General features: G+C 42.4%; 1 protein-coding gene across 1 annotated transcript; it reads right to left on the bottom strand.

Moving 5' to 3' along the window:
- Positions 1 to 1053: 1053 nt before the first annotated feature.
- Positions 1054 to 27478, bottom strand: LOC130830822 (zinc finger protein with KRAB and SCAN domains 4-like). The gene is made up of 10 exons (XM_057698146.1): positions 27360 to 27478; positions 25208 to 25714; positions 24878 to 25025; positions 22025 to 22111; positions 20210 to 20820; positions 9940 to 10395; positions 8412 to 8550; positions 6999 to 7081; positions 5946 to 6069; positions 1054 to 4934 (listed from the first exon to the last, which is right to left on the bottom strand). Exons 2-10 carry the CDS (start codon positions 25622 to 25624, stop codon positions 4072 to 4074), a joined length of 2928 nt encoding a protein of 975 aa, XP_057554129.1. The 5' UTR covers positions 25625 to 25714; positions 27360 to 27478; the 3' UTR covers positions 1054 to 4071.
- Between the last annotated feature and the right edge of the window lie 412 nt (positions 27479 to 27890).

Raw genomic sequence — 27890 nt, 5'->3', positions numbered from 1 at the left:
ACAGTTACAGTTACTGCAGAGACCACACAAGCTGAACAGCGATTCCCGCCCACGCAAGCGCGCTAGCAACGCTCGGGCGCGCGACTTCCGCTTCCGGCGCTTGCCAGGCGAAGACCCAATCAGCGTGTGGACTGTGAAGCACCTGCTTTAGCTGAGGCTGCGTGGAGGCCTCTTTGAGAGAGCCGATAAAGGGGGCGTGGCCGCGCCTGTTTTTAGGATTTACACTCACCAACCTAAGCCCTGTGAGAACATAAAAAGAGGAATTCGCATTAGGGAATACCTCTACTGTTCAAACACTCCCTTCACTAACGGGTTAATTGCCTTTAAGCATCTTGATACCCTTCTACCATTCTCACTTCTGCTCTCTTTATCTTTACCCGTTGCTGAAGTTTCTCTAGTTCTCACGCTCCTCTTGTTTACCCTCCACCATCTTCATGGCAGAGATACGTTTATTAATGACTACCAAATCCTACTTAGAAGCAAGAACCAGAATTTCTTTTAAAGTCAGTGTGAGCTCAGCTCAGCCTGAGTTAAGTGAGGACTGGAGTCATGATTTGTATTCTTCAATTCGCAGAAACACAGGGAAGCATCTAACTCAGTCTTGTAGTTGTCTCCTTATCTAGTTGAGCTCTTAAGAAACTGTCAAAGAGTGAACACTTTGCTCACTTTCTGAAGTGGCAAACATTTAACGCAAGATTACTTCCCCCATCTTAAGATGTGCATGGGGACTTCCCTGGTGGCACAGTGATTAAGAATCCACCTGCCAATGCAGGGGACATGGGTTCGGTGAGGGAAGATCCCACATGCCTTGAAGCAACTAAGCTCGTGAGCCACAACTAATGATCCCATGTGCGCTACAACTACTGAAGCCTGGGCACCTAGAGCCCATGCTCCAAAACAAGGGAAGCCACCACGAGAAGCCTGTGCACCACAACAGAGTAGCCCCTGCTTACCACAACTAGAGAAAGCCTCCATGCAGTAACGAAGACCCAACACAGCTGATAAATAAAAATAAAATAAATTTATTTTAAAAAAGAAGTTTTAACGCTTTAGTTAATACCTGAAACTATAGTTATTTTCTGACAGCTTGAAAATTATGCAATGTGTTAGCTATTTAAGAATTCACTCAGATGTAAGGAATAATCACATGGTTTATTACTTTTATACAGATAAATACATTAGGATTGTTCATATTTTTTTTCCCCTAGACCCTCAAAAGTTTTGAAGTAGCTTCAAATTTTGAATAAAAATGGGAATTTGGAAAACCTGGTCCAAACCTGAATGAACTTTTTGGCCAATCCAATAGAATGTCTGACTAATCAACTCTAAAATTCCTAAAAAAAATTTTTTTAAGTATGAAAAGTGACATTTTATTCCACTTTGTATACTGCTTGTATCTTAACTAAGCAGCTTATTTTATGGGGTCTAATTTCATCTGAAAATAATTTTTTGACCCTCCTTTTAAATAGGCTAGAGTTAAACCCATTTTATGATTCACTTACTTATAAACACATGTTCATTATATACAAAAGTGGGATGTCTAAAAGCCTATCAGCAAACTAACTTTTAAATCTGAAATCATACAATAATGCCAGATAGTTTCCTAAATAATATTTTTATCATGTCAGTGGCTCCCCAGTGTTACTGAATAAAATTTCAACCCTTTGCTCTGGCACCGAAGACCCCTACAGTGTATTTACCTCTTCAAACTTGCCTTAGTTACTAAATTTGACAAACTCCTTTAGTCTTTTCAGTTAACATGTTACCCTATCCATGTAATAATAGCACACGGCCAGAAGTAACCTTTCCCTCCTCTGAATTTCCACAGCATTCAGTTCACCACTCACAAGTCAATTATCATGCCACTGCCTTATTTTTATGTGCAAGTCTTATCAATGTTACTATACTGAAAGCCTAAGCCCAAGTATGTATGCATGTGTGTGTATGTTTTATCTCTTTCATTGTCAGGCATAGTAGGCACTCAAAAGTATTTTTCTACAATCTTTCCCTCCTCTATCGAAAAGTCTTTTAGGTTCAGAAGGAGCAGAAAGAGTGAAAGGAGGCACAGTGGTCCTTTGTTAATCTCAATAAATTATACTTATTAAGTGTATAATGCGTTCTGGTTTGTAAACGGCTTTCATATATATCTCTTCACATGACATAAGAAACAAATACCAAAGAAAAATGAAGAGTGTTTGAGATCAGGGCTAATGGCAAATATTTAGGGAAAATAAAGATAAAGAGAGAAGAGGAAATGGCTAGCTTTGTGGAGGTAACAAAAATACAGTTAATTTAAAAGGAAATTTTAAAAGGCTAGAAAAGATTAATTGGAGGAAGTCTACAGGATTTTAGAAAACTAGTTTTAAATTATACTGCAATGAGAGGATAATGAAGGCAATGAAAGATTGTAGGGAAGTGATACAGGGAGAGGCCCACAGTTTGCAAAGTCCCTAGTCGGCCTGGGATACTTCAGAGCAGGAATCCAGCAAGGGTACCTGAGAACAGAAGAGAACGCTAGGCTGGTGACTCAACAAAACTTGGTCTGGGATTTCATCAGAGGCAGAATCCATTCTTGGCACAACCTAGTAAAGCTGGAAGCTGGGGATGGGCACTCAGGCACCTGAAAAGAAGGTATCAGTCTTTGAAGAACTTAGCAGAAGGTGATCTGGGTAAAAACAGGAGATATCATGAAATTCTTACTGAGAGTTTTGACTTCACAGGTTGATACTTTGAATGTTGTGGAATCATTTTGGTTACATACCCAGGACTCCCAACCTGTTTCCGAAAAGATACACTTTCTCTTATCGCTCATACTTGGGGCTCTGTCATCATTGGCTGTCTCTGACCCAATCTTCCTTTCCCCAACCACAGGGCAGTTTTGAAAACATGAATGATACTTGTTATAAATATTTTGTGTGAATCACCTGAACTGGAGGAAATTTAAGCTTAGCTGGCAGAAGCCTGGATGCACAGTTGACTCTAAATTGGAAGAGAGGGATACAGATGGTGTCTTGGCACTTGATTAGGCCCAAGATAACCAAAAGGTGAAAATCGAGCTGTTGAGCATAAGATTTTTTTTTTTGGCTGCACAGCTTGTGGGATTTTAGTTCCCCACCCAAGAATCAAACCCGGGCCCTCAGCAGTGAGAGTGAGAAGTCCTAACCATTAGACCACCAGGGAATTCCCACATCGTAGGATTTTTGTCAAGATTCATAATGGTTTTGATCTGACTTGATACATTGATTTTTATTTACCTGAATGTGAAAGGTTTCCTCCTAAAGAGTAGCAATATTAATACGAACTAATGTAGTTAATGTTGACTATACACTGGAATTGTATGGATAGAGCAGTCTCACGATGTCTCAATAATAAAGAAGCTGTTTAAGGCAGTTTTACTATAACTACTATGCTGATGAAGAAATAAGGATTCCTCCATTCCAACTCTGACAATCTTATGTACTTGGCAGTAAATATACTAGATTGGCCCAGACTCTAGAACCTCAGAAAATTAGACAAACACAAATGGCCTTAGAAAAGTCCTCAGAAATCTAGACAACATTAGATTTTCAGAGCTATGAAGGTCGTTTCGCTGGTATATTTAATAAATGTTTATAGCACCTGTATTCAAGGCACAATGGGGGGTATAAGACATCATTGATCCAACCAACTGGTGAGGGATTCATTATGGGCAAAATGAACAGTCAGAGCAGCAGCCCCCCAAATCAGAGCCTCCACCAGGAGACATCATAAAGTGCTGGCTGAGGGTGATTAATTAGCCAGTCTGGAAGCCCGCTTAAGTCTAAAAGGTGAGAACCATTTCAGGTCGACCTCTTCAAGACAACTCTCCCATAGCCTCTTATCAAACAAGTTTTTTTTTTTTTTTCTTTTCCCAATCACCTTCCAGGATATAGAAGATAATTCATCTTAGCCAGACTCTATATTTTCTAACAAACACCTGATGATGTGTGGTGGTAAATAAAGCCCAGCTGACAACTTCCTAGTCAGCAAGGGCTCCAGGGTGGCTTCAGTTCAATAAGGAATGAGCACCAACTCTGGCGTACAAGACGTGGGTCATGGAGATAGAATTTTTTTCCCAACATGGCTTCTCTGATGTTGAACAAGGTATGAAGTTCGGGTGAAGCCTTTTCCACATGTGTCACACTGATAGGGTTTCTCACCAGTGTGGATTTTTTGATGCTCAATAAGGCTTCTATTCCTAGTGAAACTTCTCTCACACTCATTACATTTATAACACACAGGAGCCTCAACATTGTCCCACCGGCTTTTCACCCTCCCCTGACTCTCCCAGGTCTCTCCGTGGCCAGGATTCTGAACGTTTTTATCGCCGTGGATCCTCTGATGTCTCAGGAGATGTGAATTCCGCCTAAAGGCTTTGCCGCACATGTTGCACTGGTATGGCTTCTCCCCAGTGTGGATTTTGTGATGTTCAAGGAGGCTGCAGCTCTGGCTAAAGGTTTTCCCACAGTCATCACACTCGTAGGGCTTCTCCCCGGTGTGAGTTCTCTGGTGTTTGATAAGGTTTGAACTGTGACTGAAGACCTTGCCACATTCTTCACACTCATATGGCTTCTCACCAGTGTGGACTCTCTGATGAATGACCAGAGCAGAACTTCCAATAAAGGTCTTGCCACAGTCCTCACATTCATAGGGTTTCTCCCCAGTGTGGATTCTCCTGTGCTTAGTCAGGCCTGAACTCTGAGCAAAAGTCTTTCCACATTCATGACAATAGTGCCGCCTATTGCCTGTGGCACTTTTCTGCTTTCTTTGTAACCTGCACTCCTGTTCACCAGCTTCTGCACGTGCAGGAATCTGCCCAATGGCTTCACCCAGGAGGCATGGTATCTGCCCAGACTCTTGTGCTGGATGGTCCTCATCTGGAGACAGGTCCCTGATCTTCGTCTGCACTGCACCACCTGAACAACAAATGGCCAGCAACTGTCAATTTTGCCCTGACATACAGGAAAGCTTTGTGATGAGTCCCAGGGAGGCAAGAATTATAAAGGTCTATATATGCCATGGAAGAAGGTTTAAGTATTAGAATAAAGATGGGAATAAAGGGGGAGAACATGGGGGCTGGGGAGGGAGACCTGAGAATGAGAATGGGGCCATTGGAAGAAGGGTACAATCTGGGAATAGAGAGATTGGAGGGAAGGTGGTGAGGACTGAAGACTGTGCTGGAGATAAATGCAGAGGCTCTAAGTTCTAAGAAAGTAAGGCAGGGCCATGTGCTTAGGATTAGATACTAAAAGGGCTCAGCAAAAGGTGACAGTAAACAAGGCAAGTGAAAGGACTTCTGAAATGTTCAGCGAGAAACAGGGAAAGCAGGAACTCCAAACTCACTGACCACTGAAAGGGGCAGTCATCTCTGGCTGTGCCCCAGGTAGAGGCAGGATCTGCCAAATAAAACTGGCATTAGTGCTGGGAGATCTGAGTCAGAGCCCCCACTGTGCTGCCAATGAGCTATGTGAACTCAGACAAGCCAGGCAATCTTGTGCTCCTCTGCACCACACCGTCATTTCTAAGGCCAGGCTCTGCAGTCAATCTCTGGGTCACTTCTAGCTCTCATTCTATGGTCCCATGGCCCATTTCCTGAAGAGACCCCTCAGCTCTCCTCCACTATCAGGGCTAGCACCAGGAAGGGAAGGGGAAGAAATCAGCATTTATTGAGCATCTGTGAGCTGGACCTGTACTAAGGGCTGTACCTCCTTCATCCCACTTAAACTGACGAGAACACTGCCAGGACAGTTTAAAAAGTAAGGCTCAGAAGAGTTAATAAACTAGTCATGCAGCTGGTTAGTTGCTGGGATCAGAAATGGTGGTTCTAATTCTAAACATAATTCAAACAGTTTCTAACAGCCTAGTAGATTCTAATACACAAAGAAAGCCAGGAAAGCTTATGAGAAATCAGTGCCCATCAGTCTTACCCAAGGAGATTAGGCTGCCACAGCTCTCCTGCCTTTCATCCCTGTAGAAGTTCACCTGAGATGAATCTAGCTGTGTCCATCCAGGACTGAGGGTCAGGGCCACATCTTCCATTTTCAACAGCCCCTGAAACAATGAGTAATTCCACGTAATTCCTCTTGCCCAAAATCACTCCCAAAGCTGGATACATGAAATGAAGGAACGTCCCCTTTACAGGGGCTCTTTACAAAAAAGCAAGTGTGGCACATTTATGCCTACTTAACCCTATCTCTAATAACACCTCTGTCAAAAAAAATAACCATTGAAGGAAAGAAATATATACACTATAAGTACTTTCATATAAACATCTAAACAGTCCAGAAAGTGAAAGGTTTGGAAAACAAGGGCCAATGCAGTGAAAGGAGTGCAACCATATCCAAACTTTTCAAAATATTTGTGGTGTGCTTTGGCAAAGTGGGGCTGGGGGGCTTATTTGTATTAATGATTTTAAAATGCAATGAAATCTAGGTCTGAGGTGAGGAAAAACCAGGGAAAATAGATTCTACAGAGCCTCAAATACTGAGGTCTTCAAGCAGGACATGAAAGACTGGATAAGAAATTAAAACCCAGGTTAAGTAAAGACTGTTCAAATTGTAATATTAAATACTAGACTAAAAGCACATGCCTTATCTGTTCCTTCAAGCTTAAGTACCTAGAGGGCAGAGATATGACTTTGTATCCCTCGCTAGCAGCACAGTTTATGATACTTTAAAAAACAAAACTAAATCACCATTACAACAAAATCTTCAGTTTGTATTTGCTAAATATCCCTTGCTGAAGAAGAAAATCTACTTGATGAAGCAGCTGACCAAACAGATGGCGTAGGAAGAGTGGGGAATGGACACCAAAATAATGATAGACGATGATTAGCAACCTTGGAACGAATGAGAAAACTCAAACTCCATATAGATCTAGGATGAGGGTGCAGGAGGAATGGGGAAAAAGGGATCTAATGGGAAGCCCATCAGCAGTGAAGGGTGCTGGGTGCTGGGGGAGGGACCGGGGCTCCAGCTCACCTGGGACTCTGGGGCAAGCCTGGCAGCTACCACTGTGTCTTCTCTGCAGCGTCCTCCAGGGGCAAACCTAGGAACCTGGAGAACTAAGAAGGAAAGAAGCTCTGGATGAGATCAACCCTGGCATTTGGCCTCTCTGGCATTCAGCCTCCCTGACCCATGGAGTCCAAGTTCAAAAACTGCATAAATAAATTCCCATAAAGAAGTTTATACAGAGTGTGTGCCTTCCCCAAATTCCTGATCCCTGCCGGCTCAAGTCCTAGGGCCTAAAGAGAGGTGATGTTCTCCACACATGCACAAAATGGATGGACAGGATCCTTGGTAGGAAATTGAAGCAAGAGAAAAACAAAATAAAGCATTCCATCTGTAGAGTCTTTAATCTTGAATTTTGCTGAGAGAGGGGAATAAGAGGATTTTCATGGCTGGTTGGTTTGGTTGGTTTTGGCCACACCACACAGGATGCAGAACTTCCCTGACTAGGGATCGAACTCACACCTCCTGCAGTGGAAGTATGGATTATTAACCACCAGACCACCAGGAAAGTCCCAAGGATTTCTGTTGAAATTTCTTTGGTAGCTCTTTGGTTGCTGTATTTAGTTCTAAAAGATTAAGAGGAGTCAGATAAGGCTGGGCCCAGAAAGAAGGAAATGGGAGTCTGCTTACACAGAACTTTCTCAGATTTGAGAGAAGTAAAGGGTTTTCCTATTAAAGGTGAACTTCGCAGCGGGCAGAACACAAGTTAGTTTAGGCTAGGACCTGTGTTGAGAAATAAAGATTTCCTGTTGGCTGGTGTGTCCCAGTGCTGTTTGTCTTGGAAATTTGCCCAAATGTTCACAGTACAAGGGGAACACTCAGGAACATATAGTAGTTTCCTACTGAGTGATTTTCACCCTGTTCTAGTGACAGGTTTAGAAGATTTCTACTCTTTGGTTTGCAGAAGTCCTACAATTCTGGAATATTCTGAGTGGCTTCACATATTCTGCCTTATATTCCTCACAGCACTCACCAATATCTGAAATTGTATTATTAATTTATTTGCTATTCTCCTTACTAGAATGTAAGCTCCATTGGAGGAAGGAATCTGTCCTATGGACAATGCTATCCCTGGTATCTGTAACACTGGCTACCACATACGGAACCTCCAGAAATATATGTTGAACGAATGGAGATCACTGTGCTGCTAAAAAAACAACTCTTTCCAAACACCAATTTTAATAAAGTCTTATTTACCATGTCCAGGTTTGGTTAGGAAAGCTTTCCACTATTGTTTGAAATTTCCCTGTTAGTCGCAGTCTCAAAGAAGGTAGATCTGCGATGGGCATATATAAGACACCTATCAGCAGATCTTTTACGTGATCCTTAAATGAAATTGGATTAAGTCTGCAGAATTCATACTGCCCAGAAGATAATACTTACCTCTGTCTGGTAAACAATGGGATCCCAGAGATTCCTGCTTGAGCAGAGCCTTTATTGGCTGGAACTGGGTATTTCGTGACCTGTGAGCTGGTGCCATCTTGCAACAGAGCAGTTCTTGCCCCTGGTTACCACCTGGGACCTAGAAGTCATTCATTTATTTATTCATTAGACACTCCTATCACACTCCGTATGTGCAGTACTTTCTATTTCCCAGGTACTATTTCTAAGAGCTTTATGAATATTATCTCACTTAATGCTGAGAGAAACAACCTTGAGCTAGGTGCTTTTATTATCTGTATTTTTTTAATGAGGAAATCGAGGCAGTGTTCAAGCAACTAGCTCAAAGTCACCCAGCTAAAAGCAGTAATGCTAAGAGGGAGCTCAGGCCGAATGACTCCAGAGCCCACACCCTTAAGCATTACTCTGTGCTCCCTCATTACATATATTTGTGCTTTCATGAAAACTCTTTGGGAATTGGGGCTAAGTTCTCAGAGAATACTAGTATGTTTTCTTATCGGAAAAACTAAGAATAAGAATTTCTAACTTACAGGGTTTTGGAGACCAGCAAATAAGATCGCAGTGTGTGAAAATACCTAACACAGGGCCTGGTACATGGTATGTCCTCATTAAATGGAGGTTTCCTTCCAGACATTTGTAATTAATTAGTTTTCAAGTCACTTTCATAATCATTAGCTCATGTGCAGCTTAGAATTTCACACATCTTCTATAAAGAATGAAGAGCCTGAAGCTGAGACTTGAAATGCTTCTTCTCTGTTACATGGCTAAGGGGCACTAATGCCAACTTAAGAACCTCGGTCTCCGGGTCACAGGTTAGAAGTCTCTGTTCTGGTTATGTATACGCTGAAAGGAACACACAAGGACAAGGACACATGATAATGCAAAGGGAAAATAGACTCATACAACATTCAGGAAGATGCAAACAAAAATGAACCCAGGGGTTTCTAAACTGTGGTCCACAGACTCCCTCCCAAGTATTCCATGAATGTGAACAGGAAAAATAACTTTATTTTCACTAGCCTCTAAGCAAAATTTAGCATTTCCTTCAATTATGAATAGAAGCAACAAACCAAGGTGTTATAAGCAGTGCACAGGAATCTGTCACCAACTGAAACTGCAGATGTTTTCATATCACATTACAACCAGGTAAATGTCAAAGTCATTCATCACCACTTTGAAATTATACTAGTTATTAGGCCTGTCCCTAGATCTTATCATTTAGTGCACTAATTTTAAAAAGCACATATATAACTTTATCACACATTTAATGCTTTGCTAACTGTATTTCAATATAATTGAGTTCTTTTTAATCCTTTATATTTTCCTTCATGTATTTAAAAAATACTATTATGTGAAGGAGTCCAGGGACTTCACCTTACTGGCAAAGAGCTTCATGGTACAAAAAGAAATTGAGAACTTCTGGATCTTAAAGAAAAGCCCCTCACTCTGATCTGGAGACTTCAGGGAGAAACAGACGACAGCTTTCAGATGCTAAACCCGTTCTCTCTACCTGCGGCATCGGCTTATCCAACTGCCTCTCCAGATACTCCAAGAGTACCACCACCTCCTCCCCGCTCTCCGGATGCTGCTCCCGCACCCAGCTCTGCAGGTCCCCCGGCAGGATGGTCAGGAACTGCTCCAGCACCAGCAGCTCCAGGATCTGCTCCTTGCTGTGCATCTCAGGCCGCAGCCACAGTCGGCAGAGCTCCCGGAGCCGGCTCAGCGCCTCGCGGGGCCCCTCAGCCTCCGGGTAGCGGAAGCTTCGGAAGCGCTGGCGGGAGTTCTCGCGGCCCGGAGCCGGGCTGCCTGGGGCGCCCGCCTCAGCAGCCAAAGCGGAGGCTTCCTCCTTCTCCACCTTCACCGTCAGGAGGATCCCGGTCCGGTCCTCTGCAGACTGGGCGTCCAAGGCTGCGCTTTCCTTCGATTCCCTAGCCATCCTGGACCAGGGCAGCACTTGGGCCTCACTCTAGCTGGGAGCTGTATTTCTTCGGAAAATTCTTGAAAGGTGAGAAATCACTATTAGACTGTAAAACTGCAGTGATTCCCTTCCGCGAATCCAGGGGCCCAGGACACCCTTGGGGTGCAGTCTCACAGATTGCCCCTTGCAGCCTGTGCCTTTGCAGCGTCCTCCTCTGCACCCCACCCTTAATTCCACAATAAGTAACCCTGAAGGATGTCTTAGTGGAATGAACAGACTCCAGATGCTGGAGAAAAACTGAGGCTGGGGCACAGGAAGCCTCGATGGGAATCAATGCCACTTTCCGGGCTCTCTAGGAAGCGCCTCTCGGTGGCTGTCCCCGAGTTAACCCATTAGCAACCATGCCCTTACCTCCACTCAAGGAAAGCAGTTAGGGGAAGGAGAAAGGATGACAGGCTCTGTATCATAAGAATTAAGACTAGATCTTTCAGTCCTATAAGGATGCTGCTGTGGCCTTCACTATGCTCTGATGTTAAGCTTGACTAAAGAGGTGGCATAAAACTGACACTAAAATTCAGAAGAAAGCAGGGCTTCCTCAGAGCTCCAGGCAGGAGGACATTCCCTTTCTTTCAGAAACATTGAAGAAGCAGAACACATCACCAGTCACTTGCTTAGAGAAGTAGCGGGTGCCCCTGGCTCTTGCCCCCACTCCAGCTGCCACTCTCGTTCCTCTCTTTCAAGGCTAAACTACTTGAAAGAAAGCCCTCCTACCTCTGACTCTAGTCCTCACCTTCCATTCATCCTTAACACACCATAAGCAGCAAACTGCCAACAAAGCCATTGAGATTGTTCCTGCAAAAGTAACTGAGATTCTGCCCCCCTTCCCCTGCACACACAATAGTTACCACTTTCTATTTTCTATGGCTTCCTCTCATGCAACCAGGCTTTCCAGGCTTCCCATTTCCAGAAACTCTCTAGTCCCTGGCATCAGGGACCATATCATCTCCTGTTTTCTTTCTTCTTGTTTCTTCCTAGCCCTCATTTATGGTCTAGCATAGTGGTTAGATCCACAGACTCTCAAGCCAAATTAACTGGGTATGTAAACCTGGCTTTACCATGTACTAGCTGCATGACCTTGGTAAATTACTTAACCTCTCTGTGCCTGACTTTCCCAATCTATAAATGAGAATAATGGTAGATAGTGATGGAAGAAATTTTCACCTATTGAGGATGGGTAAGTCATTCTGACTTATAGGATGTACATCTGCTTTAACCATCAAAAAAAAAAAAAAGAATGCATTTACCATATTGTTTACAATGTTCACTTTGAAGATAGAGATAAAGCACCCCCACCCCCCATGATGCCAATGCTATTACTCCTTCGAAGATGAGGATCACTTCCCAGACACCAAGGTCATGCCGACTTGCTGTGTATGTGCTAATCTCTTTTGAAATCTTGAAGGAATGTACCTCTTTCATGTTTGCTGTTTGTTCTTTGTTCTGACAGGATATGAAGCTGTGGTTCAGGCATCCAAAATAGAATCGGGTGGTCACTGTGGATGTGGTTTCAGACATGTTCCTGCATCACCAAGAACTTGAACTTTCTGATCTGTATCAAACTCAAGACACTACCAGCCGTTCTCAAAACAATATCTGCTAGTAGCTGCCAGCTGCAACCTTATGGTCTCAAGGTCTCCCCTTATAACTATGCAACCATTTCAGACCCCAACCAACCTTTGCTTAACAAGCACCTAACTTCTTGCCACCTCCAATCCTAATTCTTGACAAACAATTTGTGTAACTTTGTGGGTTTTGCCTATATAAACTCCCCCGCACCCCATTTTGTAGTCCGGAGGAGCACACTGCAAGTGCTTCTTGAATCTATGTCTCTTGGGTTACGGTCCTCAGTTTGGCTTGAATAAAACTCTTTTCTATTGTTATTATAGGTTGTTTATTGATTATTGTGTTGACGATAGGCATGCTGTGAGCATTAAGGTGAGTTTTCGTGTAAAGTGCTTAGAACAATGCGTGGCCTATAATAAATTAGGCCTACCCTAAAATGGAAGGAAGTCCTGAGATTCCATTGAACCATGCGGGATTAGATTTTAAGCCAGAAGTGACTGTAAAGTTATTTTGGTGGACAAAGATGTCAGTAAGTCCCCTTTCTACCCAATGGAATACAAGTTTGGTAGACGTTTATTAAATGAAAAATACCATGCTGATACCTTCCTGAGTTTTTTCATTCTTTTTTTTTTTTTTGGCACACGGGCTTAGTTGCTCCGCGGCATGTGGGATCTTCCTGAAGCTGGGATCGAACCCATGACCTCTACATTGGCATGCAGATTCTTAACCACTGCACCACCTAGGAAGCCCCCTTCCTGAGTTTTTATTCCTTTGTCTATCCCTCTGCAGTTCAAAGGATAACAAAGGGATAAAACTTAAGAAAATGAGAGATCCCAAGGCTGTTACAAAGGAAAACTACTAGAAAATATTTTCTCTTGATGAGCTGCCACAGGAGGTACAGGGCATTGCCATGAAGTATTGGCAAAATAAGTGAACCTGAATCTAATTAAGTTTCTAGACCCTAATGCCTATGTATAGGTGAGATACAGAAGCAAGTTAAGCAGTTTTCAAACACCACAGTGCACATTAACATCATTGGGGAGCTTTTAAAACGCCCTGATAACTTGGCTGCAACCAAGATCAATGAAATCAGAATGTCAGAGGGTGGTATTCAGGCATGAATAACTTTAAATATTTCCTAGGTGATTCCAATATGCAGGTGAGTTTGAGAATTAATGAGTTAAATGATACATAAAAGAAGCAATCAACCAAATCCAGAATGTGGGACATTCAAGTGGACATAACATTCAGATTATTCAACAAATAAATGACATCTTTCGAAAAGGCAGGGGAGAAAGCGGAACAGAATAGATTAAAAGAGACTGAATAGATATACCAACCAAATGCAATGGTAAATCTTATTTGGACCCTAAACAGACCAAAACAATTGTAAAATGATATACTTGAGACAGCTGGGAAAACTATAACACAATGATATTAAGAATCACTATCAATTTAGTTCCCATAATGATACTATGTTTATATTAAGAAAAAAGTCTGCATTTGTTAGAAACTCATACTGAAGTATTTGTACTTGTCGGTGAACTGATACAATGTCTGGATTTACTTTGAAATACTCAGAAGGAAACAGTGAAAGAAAAAAATGGTGCAAAGATGAGAGTTGCTGAAGTTGCATGAGAGGTGGAGGAGGGGTTCATTGTGTTTTCTTTACACTTATACACGTTTGAAATTTTCCATAGTAACTTCTAAATTAAACAAAATCCTACTTTCTTTCCTGAATAATTCCATCCAAAAGCCTTTACGTAGGGCCAAAGGAAGTGGGAAAAGAGGTGGCAGCCCAGCCCAGAGTGAGTTTGGAGCCCCAGTGAGTGAGAAGAGTGTCCACAGAGGTGAGAGGAAAGAGCTATGGCAAGAAAATTTACACTGATATATTACAACTGTCTACTCCACAGACCTCATTCAAGTTTCACCAATGTAAGATCTGAGGTCTGAGCCCAACTGAGAGGAACAAGAAGACGGGGAAACTGATTACACACAGGTAGGATTAATCAAACAAATAAATATACAAGATACTGGGTGCCAGATTCCTCACGTCAGAAAAGGAGTTACAAACGTGAAAAAGAGAGAGGCCAAAATGAATCCTGTGGTGTTGGATTGGAATTGAAGGCATCAGTGTGAACTCAAGTCCCAATATCTACAGTTATTTATAGAAATAAATATAGATGTAGGCATGTTGGTGTATAGGTGTTTATATACAGTATTTGATAAATGGCACTGTGATATTTTGATATAAATGGGAAAAAATTGGTTGACAAAGAACAAATTAATTCCAGTTGTTTAAAGACATAAAAGTCAGAAAGCAAAATTTTCACACTTTTAGAAAAAAACTAGAAGCATTTCTTTAGGCTCTTGAGTAAAGCAAGATTTCTTTCAAAATATACAAACTGCACAAAATGGAAGGGAAAATTTAGTAAATTTGACATTCTTTAAATTTAAAACTACATCAAAAGATACCAAAACAAGTAGAAACTACAAACAGAAGACTGACAGAAAATATTTGCAAGCCATACAATCATGAAGGATTAATACCCAGACTATATAAAGAGCATCAACAAATAAACAAGAAAAAAGCCAATAATCAAACAGAATAATTGACAAGAACTATGCACAGGCAATTCACAGATGAGGAATCTGGAATGACCAATAAACATAAGCAAAGATCCTTAACCTCATTAGTTACTAGGAAAAGACAAATTTTAAGCCATTTCATACCCATACCTCAGCAAAATTTTGCAGAGTTTCAATAACATTTGCTAGTAAGAATGTGAAAATTTTCGAGTTCTCCTACATGTGTGATGGGTGTGTAAGCTGCTATGCTCATCTTAAAAAACAATGTTAATATACATGGCAAAGTTGAGAGTGATATACACATGGACTTAGCTTTAAATTATTTAACTTGTAGGAGTCTTGTACATGAACAATAATGTTAATCGAGTCACTTTTCTGAGTCAGACACTGTTTTAGATGTTTAGGATACAACAGTGACAAAGAAAAAAGAACAGAGATTTCTGTCCTCATGGAGTTTATATTCCAGTAGGAATTGAAACACACACACAAAAAACCTATGAGAAGAATAAATACACAAATTTTAATAGGAGATTATGAACATGATGGTTTAAAAAAAGGAATGAAAATATAAAACAATTAGGATACAAGACCCTGATCATTTTTTTTACCAGTCTAGTCCTCAGGATTGTTTCTGTAGCTGGTAACTCTGAAAGATGAGATAACATATTCCAATGGTCAATTAGAAGGCTTACTTAGTGTTTGTTATAAAAGCTGAGGATTTCTAAATTCAGACTTCCCTGGATGCAGCATAGGCATGTTGTGCATATAATACCCATCTGAACCAATTATGTCACCTCCTTGGGACTTGAGGGCAAGGGCTACTGAAGCAAATATGATGATTTCATGCTGCCGCTATCTATGAATAATAAGCGTTGGGCTTGCTATATATGAGAAATGGGCTGGTTTAAAAAAAAAAAAAGAAAAGAAAAGAAAAAGAGAGAGAAGAAAAACAAAAGGACTTCCCTGGCAGTCAAGTGGTTAGGACTCCGAGCTTCCAATGCAGGGGGCTCAGGTTCCATCCCTGGTCAATTGCTGCACAGCGTGGCCAAAAAATGAAAAGAAAAAAAAAAATCAGGACCTTATACTCTGGACCTATGCAACAAGACATGCAGGAGCACAAAAGGCCCAAGAAGAACTGTCACACCTAAGAAGGTTTTTGCGAATTGGAGAATAACAATTACAATGACTTTGAAATACAGTACTATGGCTATTTGGCAGGGGTGGGGACGGGTGGGCATTGATGCACTGGAGAAACGCAATGAAATTCTGAAGGCAAAATGTGAAGGGCATTGGGGGCTTCTTGGAATCACATAAAATCCTTTGTTTCTTACCCAGGAAACTCGTATTTTATGCCAGATTCCATGAAACAATCACAGGCTAAATTAATTAGCCTGTTGGTAGAGTAAAATGAAATCCCCGATCTCCAAAAATCTAAGAAAATAACACGTCCACCAGTCTTTGTTGATGTTGTTTTGGTCTTGTTTGTTCCTGGGTCAAAGATTCTGCTTATGCATACACATCTCTCTCATGATTTTGAGCATTACTTATGAATTTTCCTTAGACATGTATTCCCTTTCAGTATTATGGTGATAAAGCTTTGCACGCATAACATTTTTTTGGGGGCCACACCGCAAGGCTTGCGGGATCTCAGTTCCCTGACCAGGGATTGAACCCTGGTCATGGCAGTGAAAGCCCAGAATCCTAACCACTAGGCCACCAGAGAACTCTGCATAAATATTTTTTAATAATTCTAACTCTGTCAAGATATATACATATATACATATATTGTTATAGGAGGCCAGTACTCACTCTAGACACATTTTAACTCCTGCACTGTTTTTACCTCTTGAGGAACAGCCACCCTGATGTCAGACAAAATTAAAGATATGGCTAATTTGTAGACCCTTTAAAAATATTTTAGTTTATGAACTCCTCCCCATGGTCATTGTTTTTGTTGTTGTTGTTGTTGTTTTTCTAGTACCCGGCAGCTTGCAGGATCTTAGTTCCCCAACCAGGGATTGAACCCAGCCCACAGGAGTGAAAGTGCTGAGTCCTAACCACTGGACTGCCAGGGAATTCCTATGGTCATTTTTTAAGACACCCAGAAACTAAAAGACTCACTTTTCTGCTGAAACACAGAGAAATTTAGGGACTGCTCAAGTTCCCCATCTAATTAGTAGCAAAACTAGTACTAGAAGCTTTGTTACCCAGAGCTTCAGTTATCCAGTAAGATTTTTACCCACCTATATTGTTTCTCATCAATAGTACTCCTCACCTATACTATTCATCAATCAGGTGTTGTACAGGTAACAGTGGTGACTCTCCTGGCTTGGGCAGTCCACAGTCCCAAGAATAAGACTGGAATTTCAGTCATACCTAAGGAAACAGATTCAGGAAAGTAAAGAACAGAATTTGAGGAATTTCAAAAGTGGCAAATGACACCAAACACTTGGATAGGTACTGCCACCGTGAAAGGCTACAGCATGCGCTGTGATAAAAGCCAGCCTTTGATGTGATCTCAAAGAGAAGCCTAGTATATTCCTTCTCTCTCCATTTCTCTACCTTACTCCCAAGGGGATAGGGGCAAATCTGGAAACACTGCCCTAGATACCTGCATTTTATCTATGAGTCAAAGAAAAGTTATTAAGGGTGAACAGACTGTAGAATACATCTAGGATTTCCCAAATTGTGGGTTGAGTTCTGAGTTAACTTCTTGTTTTATGAGCTTCACAGAATCTCCTGGTTACAGCCATCATCTAGCTCTTCTGATAGTAACACCTTTGTGTTCAACAATTAGTTTTATACCTTAAAAGTATACCCAAAGCATTAGCTTCTGCTGCATTGGGTACCATCTTGTCAACTATTCAAGGGTAGGATGACCAGGAACTGGTCGGAGTGTAAGGACGTAATCCAGAATGTGAAGAGGAGGTGGTGACTATGCTTGGAGGATCTGGAGAGAGAACTTGGTGAACTAGGAGAGAAGATGAAAAGGTTGATGTGGGACTCGGTGTATGTGTGAGGTGTGTTTGTGTGGGTGTGATACAAAACGAAAGTGGGTGAGTCAGGGTTCTTTCTGAATAGGCTCCACCATACCTATTTCTTGTCATTCCACCACCCCTCGAGCAGTGGTTCTTAACCTTGTTTAGTTCTCAGAACCTTTTGAAAATATGAAGGACACTATGGGTCCTCAGTGTAGTAAAATTAACCATTACCATAGTAATGCCCTTCTGAATCTAAATGTTCTTAATTACTCATAGATCCCAGCTGATCCTCTCGGGCAGGAAGTGGGAAAGAAGGAATTGTTATGTCTCCAAACATATCAGGAATCCCTGAAATTTTATCTCTGGTTCCATAAGCCACATCCCCTTTAAGAGGCTAGTGAGGGGACGAGTTACCTCTGGGACCTCACCTCTTCTAGAAAGCCTTGGCTGACTTCAGTGGGAGGTGAGCTACTCTGCAGAAGTGAGACAGTTTCAGGCAGTCAAATGGACAGGTATGGATTTTTGTTTTTTTAACACTTTTTTTCTGGTTACTCACATTTGTTTAAAAATTGATTGAATGCTTACATTTGTAGTTACTCTTCAGTTTATAAGGACAGAGAGACCAGAATCACATGGTAAATAAAAGTATCTCCTGAACTGATTCTCTTTAAACAGTTGTAATTTAAAAAAAAAAACCTTGATTTTGTTTTTGATGTTTGATCACTGAGAGCTTTCAACCTCTATCTTCCCCTTCCCTTCTTCCCCACATCTTGGCAAGTTTATAAGAAATACCAGGGCTTCCTCACCTGGAACCTGAAGGAAGTTCAAGCTATGCAAGCCCTTAGCTATTTGTGCATGAGAACTATTTCCTGGACCCATCCCCTAACCACAATAAAAACCAGGGCCACTAGCTCTCTCTCTTTTATGCTACTCAAGCCAATCTGGATTAGCTAGGATGCTGCCCTCTGTGCCCAGAAAGTGCCATGATGAGAGTAATAAATTTTTCATACATTTTTGTGTGTGTGCATGGCATCATCCCTAGTAACTGGGAAGGGGGGTCCATATCACCTCTGTAGGATCATCGCATTCACAGTTCAAAGATACGTAACACGGAACGTGAAAGGGCCGTGTGATCCCCCATCCATCTTAGTTACCATGTTGACAGTTAGTTGCATATTTCCCCTGCACAGTCAAATCTTGACATATCCATAACCATTCTGTACCATTCTGGGTAAGTTCCTATGCCCATCTTCAGTCCTTTCACTGACTGATGTGAACTGTCTGAACTTTTCCTTCCTTTCCTTATCCCACATACATGTTCTCTGTCTTTCTGGCCACTGTTTCTTCTTTTGCTCCCTGGCACCACAGATTTCATCTTATGCCCTCCTATTATTCCCTTTTCATATATTTTTCAGATATACACAAACTTCCTACTCTTGCACTTCATTTGGAAGATTTTCTCCTTTATAACAGGTCCCTTCTTTTCACTGGATTATTGTTTCGGATGGAAAAGTCAGGACTGATAAAGGGACAGCGGTTCCAAAGAAAATACAGAGTTATACAGGAAGGTATGTGGAATACTGAATGGGACTATTTACCAGGATGCTAAGTGTGAAAAAAATCAATGGACATGAGATCAGATTAGAACATCAGCAGACAACTAAGCAGACCTAAGCAAAGCAACAGAAGGGACAGATTCAGGAGATTTAAGATGGTAGTTTTTAAAGCATCTTATGGATGGTGATCCAACATGCTGATGACTTGTACTCAGGATACCGATGACTTTTTGTAACGCTGAAGATGTGATGGGAAAGCACTAAAGGTATTTCAGGTAACTAAGCTTAAATGAGGAAATCTGAGGATACCAATATGAAGCATGACACTGTAAACAGATTGGAATTTGGAGTCAAGATCCAAGGGTTTAACTAAAAAGACCTGATGTAAGATGTTAACATTAGAGGAAGCTGGGTGAAGGGTATATGAGAATTCTATCTTTGCAACTTTTTTATGTCTAAAATTATTCCATAATTTAAAGTTTACTAAAAATAAAAGTCCAGGGTTTAAGCCTTGGTGCTGAGGATTAGATTTTCTGAATCTTCAATTCCTCATCTGTAAAACAGGATAATGATAATACTCACTTCCCTGTGTGGTTGTTGCGAGGACCAACTGTGATTAAGTAAATGAAAGCACTCTGCAAACAGCGAAGCACCCAGCCAATGCTGGTCACTACTCCAGGGGAGCATCATGGAGGTGTCAGAGGGAAGCAGTAGGCAGAAAAGGTGTTTACTATACAGGTACTGGTCACAGGGAACACCAAAGACCCATTTATTGTAAAACATCAGCAGAGCTCTATGTGATCTTTAGGGATTAAACACAGATACAGATCTTCCTGGCATGTTGGCTATAGCAGTGCCATTTATTGCATTATTAGAAAAGTTTAGCAGCCACCTCAAAGAGAATAAATAAGAGGGATGGGGGTAGTAAGAAACAGGAAGGGGTAAAGGAACCAAAGGAAAAGCAGCAGCTTTAAGAACCCAAACCTTCCTCTTTGGATGTCCCCAAACCAAAACACATTAGTGGAGATAGGAAGAAAGGCATTTTCTAGTCTTAACCTACCCCACACGACTTGGGCAGTGATCCGGAAACCTTGTACACAGCAGGGATTAGACCAGCTCAGCCACCACGTGGATCTTCTGATGGCGGATGAGGTTGCAGTGGCGATTAAAGCTTTTCCCACATTCGTCGCAATGGTGAGGTCGCTCCCCTGTGTGGCTCCTCTGATGCTCGATGAGAAATGAACGCCGACCGTAACTCTTGTTGCACTGGCTGCACTGATAGGGCTTCTCTCCCTTGTGGATTCTCTGATGCTGGATGAGACCAGCACTCTGACTGAAGGCCTTCCCACACTCATTACAGTGGTACTGTTTCTGAATATTGTGGATTCCTCGGTGATTAAAAAGACCCGAACTCCGACTGAAGGTTTTCCCACACTCATTACATTCATAGGGTCTTTCTCCAGTGTGAACTCTTTGATGTCGAAAGAGACCTGAGCTCTGAGCAAAGCTCTTCCCACATTCCTCACATGTGTGTGGTCTGGCTCCTAAAGAGTTTCCCGAGTGCCTCTCTACCCCACCCTTGCATTCACTGACTTCTCCGTGTCGGGGATCCTGCTGTGATATCATCCAGGCCTCTCCGTAAGACATTTTCCCATGTGGTTCCATTCTCTTAGGACAGTCTTTCCTTAGCACCAACTGTCTGTCCTCAGTCTTGGTAACTCCATCTGAAACAATAAAGACCAGGAAAATGTCACTTGAGCCTAGTGACAGGAGGGTCACTATGTGCATAGAAATGTAAGGTGCTTCTATCCTGATGTCACTTTATGTCATAGAGTAGGGTGGAGGTTAGAACCAGATGGGTCAGTGTGGTAACACCTTCCATTAAGTAAGGAGGGAGGTTTGCTTTCTTTGGTGAAATGCAGCTCGGTCCACACCCACATGGATGGGGCCTGGAGAGAATTATTTTATATTCTTCATGGGAGGAGAAGGGTCAGGAGCAGAGTGGCTCCTCTGGAGTCTTCCCTGAGAACTCCCTCCCCTCTGTGAGGCAGGGAGCTTCCAAGTTATCCTTTCCAAGGAAAGTTATTTCGTGTAGACATCCATTCATTCGGTCATGTATGGAACAAGCACTAAGCTTCTCTTATTCTAGGTGCTTCAGGCAGTACTTTATGTCTTTCTAATCCATAAGCATCCCAGGTATATCCCCAGCACAAAGCCTCTGCTCTAGCACCTCTCTCTTTCTGGAAAGCTCAGACCTCAGACAACAGCTAGGTTCACTCTCTCACTTCCTTCAAGTTTTTGCTCAATTCTCACCTTAATTCTTCTCCTTAAAACTACAATCTGTGTGCCCCATCCATAGCAGTCATAATCCCCCTTATGCTGTTCTATTTGTGCTTCATTCCATAACACTTACCACCTTCTAACATGTCATCTCCTTATTTATATGTTTATTGTCTCCCCCTTGCTACAATCGCATCTCCATGGGAACGGGATCTTTCTAGTTTATTCCCTGAGAATCAAGCTCAGCACACAGTGGTGGCTCAATAAATATTTGCTGAATGAATAAAAGAGAAAGGACTGAAGTCAATGCTACTATGATGGCCTCAACTGACTGGCCCACGGACAAGTGCTGAGGCAAAGGCTGCCTACAGGACTGGTACATGTTGGACACTGTCCAACCAACCCAATTAGATCCTCTCTGCTTGGAGGAGCTGAAGGTGAGAATGGAGACAAACAGACCCAAACTGCCTAAACACTAGATAGCAGCTGCTGTGGAATTCTTAGAATTTCTTGGGTTCCCCAGGTCTGATTCCCACCTTGCAACCCAGAAAAGCCCAAGGAAAATTGCCCCCAACCCCCTTTTTAACCAACATCTGGCTTTTTCTCCCACACCTAACTGCACTGTCCCTCATACACCTGGATAGGTACCTCTTAGGACTCCTTTGGGGTGAGACCAGGGTTCTTCTCCTCCTTTTAGCTGGGAGATGACAACAGGTTTGCAAAACAGAAATGTGTCTGCAGAGAAGAAATGGGCCACAAGTGAGATCAGTACTGCCCTTCTGCCCAAACTTCACCTTTATATCTGAAATGTACAAGGGAACTGGGTAGAATATAAATACAAAGACATTTCCCATCTTTTAATAATTATCATTTATACAGCCTTCTATGACTTACAAAGCATTTTCACATATATTATCAAACTAATTCACACAAAACCCCTTGATGTTATCATCCCACTTCTTTAAAGAACTAGGAAAAAATAAAAAGGAAAGTAGACATATAGCTAGACAGACTCTATATTTAGAAAGCAATCTGGGAAATATACAGCAATTTGACAAGAGTGGTTACTCCTGGGGAGTTATACTTGGAGGAGAACTTTTACTTTTTACTATTTAAACTTATGCATTATTTGGATTTTTTACTATCACTATGAATTTTAAAAGAAATTCAAATTCAGTGATATAAAGTAACTTTAAATGTTGCTTGGACAGAAAAACCAAAGAGCTGGAACTTGGATTTGGTCCTTCTAATCTCAAACACTTACTGTGCTGCTTTACAAAATGAGCTTTTCCTAAATGTATAATACACACACCTGCACTGATAGTCCTATAGGGAGAACTCTCTGATCTGTACATGTCCTCTGGATACTCTCCTGTAGCCATTGTAGTTGCTTCATAAATATTTGTTGAATGGATGAATGACTAGATGGATGGATGGATGGATGGTAGAATAGACTTTACTCAGATGTGCCCTGGAAGAAGGGTTCTCAGCAGGGTTCTAGAAGCAGTTTAGAAGGTAGAAGAAAGGAGAAAATGGCTGGAAAATGAAAAATTCAAGTTCCTGGGGAGAGGAAGAAGAAAGTAGCAAAGGAACTGACTGGAAAGATGCTCATATAGGGGGAAAACATAACCAGAAGGAATTTTAATAAGATGAAGTGATGGGAGTCAAAGGAAGGTCTGTGCGTGTACAGAATTTACTCATCAAATATAACTTTAATTTAAATCAAGAGATGTGTTCCAAAATCTATGATAACTGTATGATTGGTAGGGGAAATGAACTAAATAGAAGCAGCAGGCAGAGTGGCAAGAAAAGCTGTAATTTTAATGTACGTGGAGGTAATGTGAAAATGAAAACAGGAGACCTCTGCTGTAGGTGGATTATCAGAAGGGTAACAAAAGGTCAGTAAGAGGCTGTGACATCATGCGGGGGAAATTAGACAGAATTTGGAGCCAACTGCAGCAGGAAGAGCTAGAATGGGAAGGCAGCTGACTCAGCCCCAAGTGCCCACTACTACACCCACTGGTGCCCAGTACTGACACCACTAAGGTTACATACAAGGAAATGGCAAAGTCAGTAGACTTTGGAGAATCCATTGGATTCTCTCATCCAGTCTGCCACCTACTAAACATATGTCATATCTTTTGACTGCAAATGTAAACCCAAATTGGCAAGGGTGGCACTGATAATTTCTGATAAGAACAGTTACGACATATTAAGCATAATGTGTGCCAAGTGTTTTTCACAAATTGTTTGTATTCAGGGACTTCCCTGGTGGTGTAATGGTAAAGAATCCGCCTGCCAATGAAGGGGAAACGGGTTTGAGCCCTGGGCCAGGAAGATCCCACGTGCTCTGGAGCAACTAAGCCCGTGAGCCACAACTACTGAGCCTGAGCTCTAGAGCCCGCAAGCCACGACTACTGAGCCTGAGTGCCACAACTACTAAAGCCTGCATGCCTAGAGCCCGTGCTCTGCAACAAGAAAACCCACTGCAATGAGAAGCCCAGGCACCACAATGAAGAGTAGCCCCCCGTCACTGCAACTAGAGAAAGCCCATGTGCAGCAATGAAGACCCAATGCAGCCAATAAATAAATAAATAAAAATAATTAATAAATTTATTTTTTTTAAAAAGGTCCACATCAAAAAAAATCTTTAAAAAATTGTATCCAATGCGCACAACAACCTTCTGAGGTACATATTTGTTATACACTGAACTATGTCAACCCCACCCCAAATTCTTATGTTGAAGCTCAACTGTACTTGGAGATAAGCTCTTTAGGGAGCTAATTAAGGTAATTAAAGGTGAGGCCATAATCCAATAGGACTCTTCCCCTATAAGAAGGGGAAGAGATACCAGAGCACTCTCTTCCTCTCTGTCTCTCTCTCCCTCTCTCCTTCTCTCCACAGGCACGTGCAGAGAGGAATGCCCAAGTGAGGACACAGCAAGAAGGCAGCTCTCTACAATCCAGGAAGAGAGGTTTCCCCAGAAACCAACTCTGATGGCACTTTGATCTTGAATTTCTAGCATACAGAACTATGCAAAAATAAACTTCTGTTGTTTAAGCCACCCAGTCTGTGATATTCTGTTATGGCAGCTTGAGCAGACTAACACAACACTATTATAAACCCCATTTTGCAGATGAAGAAACCTTGATCAACTGCGTAAGTAACCTGCCCAAGTACAAGCAGCTTCCAAGAGGCAAAGCCATGATTTGAACCGATGTGTCAAACCTTGAAGCCCATTCTCTAAAGCTGTGCTCCACAGTGATTCCTGAAAGTCTTCCTAATGCACCACATGCCAGGAGATGAGAGAGCTTCCAGGATGGTGCCCAGGGGAAGACTGCTGCAGGGGGTGGGAACAGAGCTGAGTATACTGGACACTCAGAAGCACTGAGCATTGCTAGGAAAGCGTCTTCTGACCCCCTGGTTTCCCAACTCTGGTTTTTTCTGTTTGTGCTTGACCAGGTGGGATATGTTCAACACAGATAAATACTGTCCCTCACCTGTCTCTCCAATAGGGTGGGGCTCCTGAGCAAAGTCACATGTGAGTTGGGGCTCCTTAGGCTGGGACTGAAGGCCCAGTGACATCTGCTCTCCTAGAGACACTGTACCTTTAGAGAGAACTTCTTGTTGGTGTCTGTAAGCTACCATCTAGAAATAAAGAGACAAGATTTGACTTCTAAAGAAATTAATCGTGTAAAGAAACACTTCCCAGAAAGAAACAGAAAACAGGGTCTTATTTAATCACCAAAGTCAAGGGGATGCAAAGCAGAGAACACAAGGGTCCTTGGTGACCCACATATACTCTTTCCCTGGTGAATCTCCCTTCCTACCTCGTGTTGCGGCTCATCGAGCTCTCTCTCCAGATCCTCCAGCAAAATCACTGCCTCTTCCGCACTCTCTGGACAGCGCTCCCGCACCCAGCCCTGCAGCTCCTTGGGCAGGATGGACAGGAACTGCTCCAGCACCAGCAGGTCCAGAATCTGCTCCTTTGTGCTCACATGCGGCCTCAACCACTGGTAGCAAAGATCCCGCAGTCGGGTGAGAGCCTCCCTTGGTCCAGGGGTCTCTTGGTAGCAGAGCTGTCGAAAGTGCCTTCGGAAGATCTCCCTTGCCAGTGGATTACTGCGTTTCAGCCTGGATTCCTGCATTTGGAGGTGACTTTCTACCTCCGCTTTCACTGTCAGTTCTTCCCAAACATCAGGAGCTTGAACATCCAGGGATAAAACCTCCTTGGAGTCTGTATTCATCTTGACCTTGAACAGCTTAAAAGGCACCCTCTAGCTGGAGCTATGTTTTGGAAACACCTTTGGTAGTTCCCTCTTAAGCAGTAAAAATCACTGTTTAGGTAGAAAAATGGCAATAGTTAATGATAGAAACTGATAATATAAACAACTGTCATAGACCTAAAGCTCTTTACTGAAAGTAAAGTGACTTGGTGACCAAAGGATGAGAATAATGGAAAATATAAGGTGATAATGTACAAAAAACATAGACTTTCAAGTTACCCAGACCTGGGTTTTATTCTGGTTCTAACTTTTACTAATTGTTCGACCTTGTGCCAATTTCTTATTTTTCAATCTCAGTTTTTTAATGTGAAAAAGAAATAGCAACAATATCTTACAGAGTTCATGGAGGAATTAGGGGCCATACACATGACTCAGAATGATTACAAAGTTCAGACTCACTGTATAAAAAAAAACCAAATTAGAGAAAGAATAAATGGAAATATTGTTCTTGTCTTTAATTAAAAAAATTATTTACTTGGCTGTGTCAGGTCTTAGCTGCAGCACAGATCTTTTAGTTGCGACAAGGGGGAAATCTTTTAGTTATGGCATGAGGGGTCTAGTTCCCTAACCAGGATAGAACCTGGGCCCCCTGCAATGGGAGCTCCAGAGTCTTACCCACTGGACCACTAGGGAAGTCCCTGTTGTCCTTGTCTTTGACTAAATGAACTTTTATTGAAATCTTTACTCAAATTTTTAAAATTAATCTTCAAAAGAACCATTAAGGTTGGTTTCATTTTTACTAAATTTACAGAAAGGAAGGCTTAGGTCAACTGCATGTCCCGTGAGCTTTCCATGCTGCTCTGCTACTTCCAAAAAGTAACAGCCAACACTGCACAACAGTCTACAACATGCTTTCAAATACAAGACCATATTTAATCCTCACAATTACCTCCTGAGGTTTGATTACGATCACTGTTTCACTAGATAAGAAATGGGTGCCAGAGGAAGTTAAGCAAGTTGCTTAAGGTCAAATTCTTTGTATGGACAGTCCTAAGAATGCACAGAAGCCCAAGGGAGAAGTCCGCTCATACCCAGGCAGTGCCTGGGACCCAGGAGGGCTGAGTGTCTCCAAAATGTCAGGAGTGCAGCCCAGCAGCTGAATTCCAGCTTGACAGGCCCTGTGGGAGACAGCTAGGAACTCGGAATCCCGGGCTTACGGGTGAGAGGGGAAGGAGAGGGAGCCCTGATTATGTACCTTTAATTCCTAGGCTCCCCAGAGATTTGTATGCACTCCAAGGTTTGAGGATCAATGAACTAAGGGAAAGGGAATCGGAAAATGTCACGTTCTGCACTTGACAATCAGTCCATTCAACGTCCCTTCATCTGCTTTTAGAACCATATAGTGAGAATGTATACACACTGGCTCTCCATGAGGAAGGTTGCAGAAAATCTTTAAACATTGGTCCGTAACTTTCTTGTCCCGGAGGGTATTTCTTCAGACTCCTGGAGTTTCCTACCCTGAGTCCTAATCCTGCTCGGCCCTTATTCACCCTGGTGACCCTTCGGCCTGGCAGCCCTCCCCAAGCCCTCGCCCGCGCAACGTCCCCCCAGCCCAGGTGACGGGTCTGCTCTAAGACAGCGGGGCACGACCACCGCCCCCTTCCCCCGCTCCGCCCTACCCTTGGCTAAGGTTCACTTTCCACACCCCTTTCTCAGCCACACCCACCCCGCCAGGGTTCCCGCCGAATCATCGGACCTGGAAAATGCGAGGATGTAGGGGGCTCCCGCCCCGGTGCTGGAAGAAGCGCGCCGGGAACAATGGCCCGGCAGGGAAGACACCAGCCAACCGCAGGGACCACCGCGCACAAGCACTTCCGGCCGGTCTAGGATGCCGGGTCTCGTTTCCTATCTCCTGCGCGTGCCTCACCTGGAGCCAGCCTCCAATTTCCTGAGCATTGGCTTCCGCTTCAGCGGTGAATCACATAATCAGAATTCCATATATGTGTGGGACCCGGATAGGTTTTAAACTGAAACACAGAGGAAGCACAGACCATTAATTACTGGACATGTTTATTTTTGGAAACATTTAAAAAATTAAAACATTACCTATGGTTTTTAAAAAACCTCAGACAATGCAAAAATTAATGAAGAACAAGGTGAAATCCCACTCTGTCCCTCCTTAGCCTCACTTCCTTGAGCAAAACGGTCACCATTAGCTTGGAATTTGCAGATATAATTCTAATCTCTCACACGTTAGTAGATAGATGGATAGATATTCATTAAGATA

Source organism: Hippopotamus amphibius, chromosome 11 (genome assembly GCF_030028045.1).
Source record: "Hippopotamus amphibius kiboko isolate mHipAmp2 chromosome 11, mHipAmp2.hap2, whole genome shotgun sequence".
Classification (NCBI taxonomy): Eukaryota; Metazoa; Chordata; class Mammalia; order Artiodactyla; family Hippopotamidae; genus Hippopotamus; species Hippopotamus amphibius.
The sequence above is the reverse complement of the archived record's forward strand: the minus strand, read 5'-3'. Positions and strand labels throughout refer to the sequence as shown.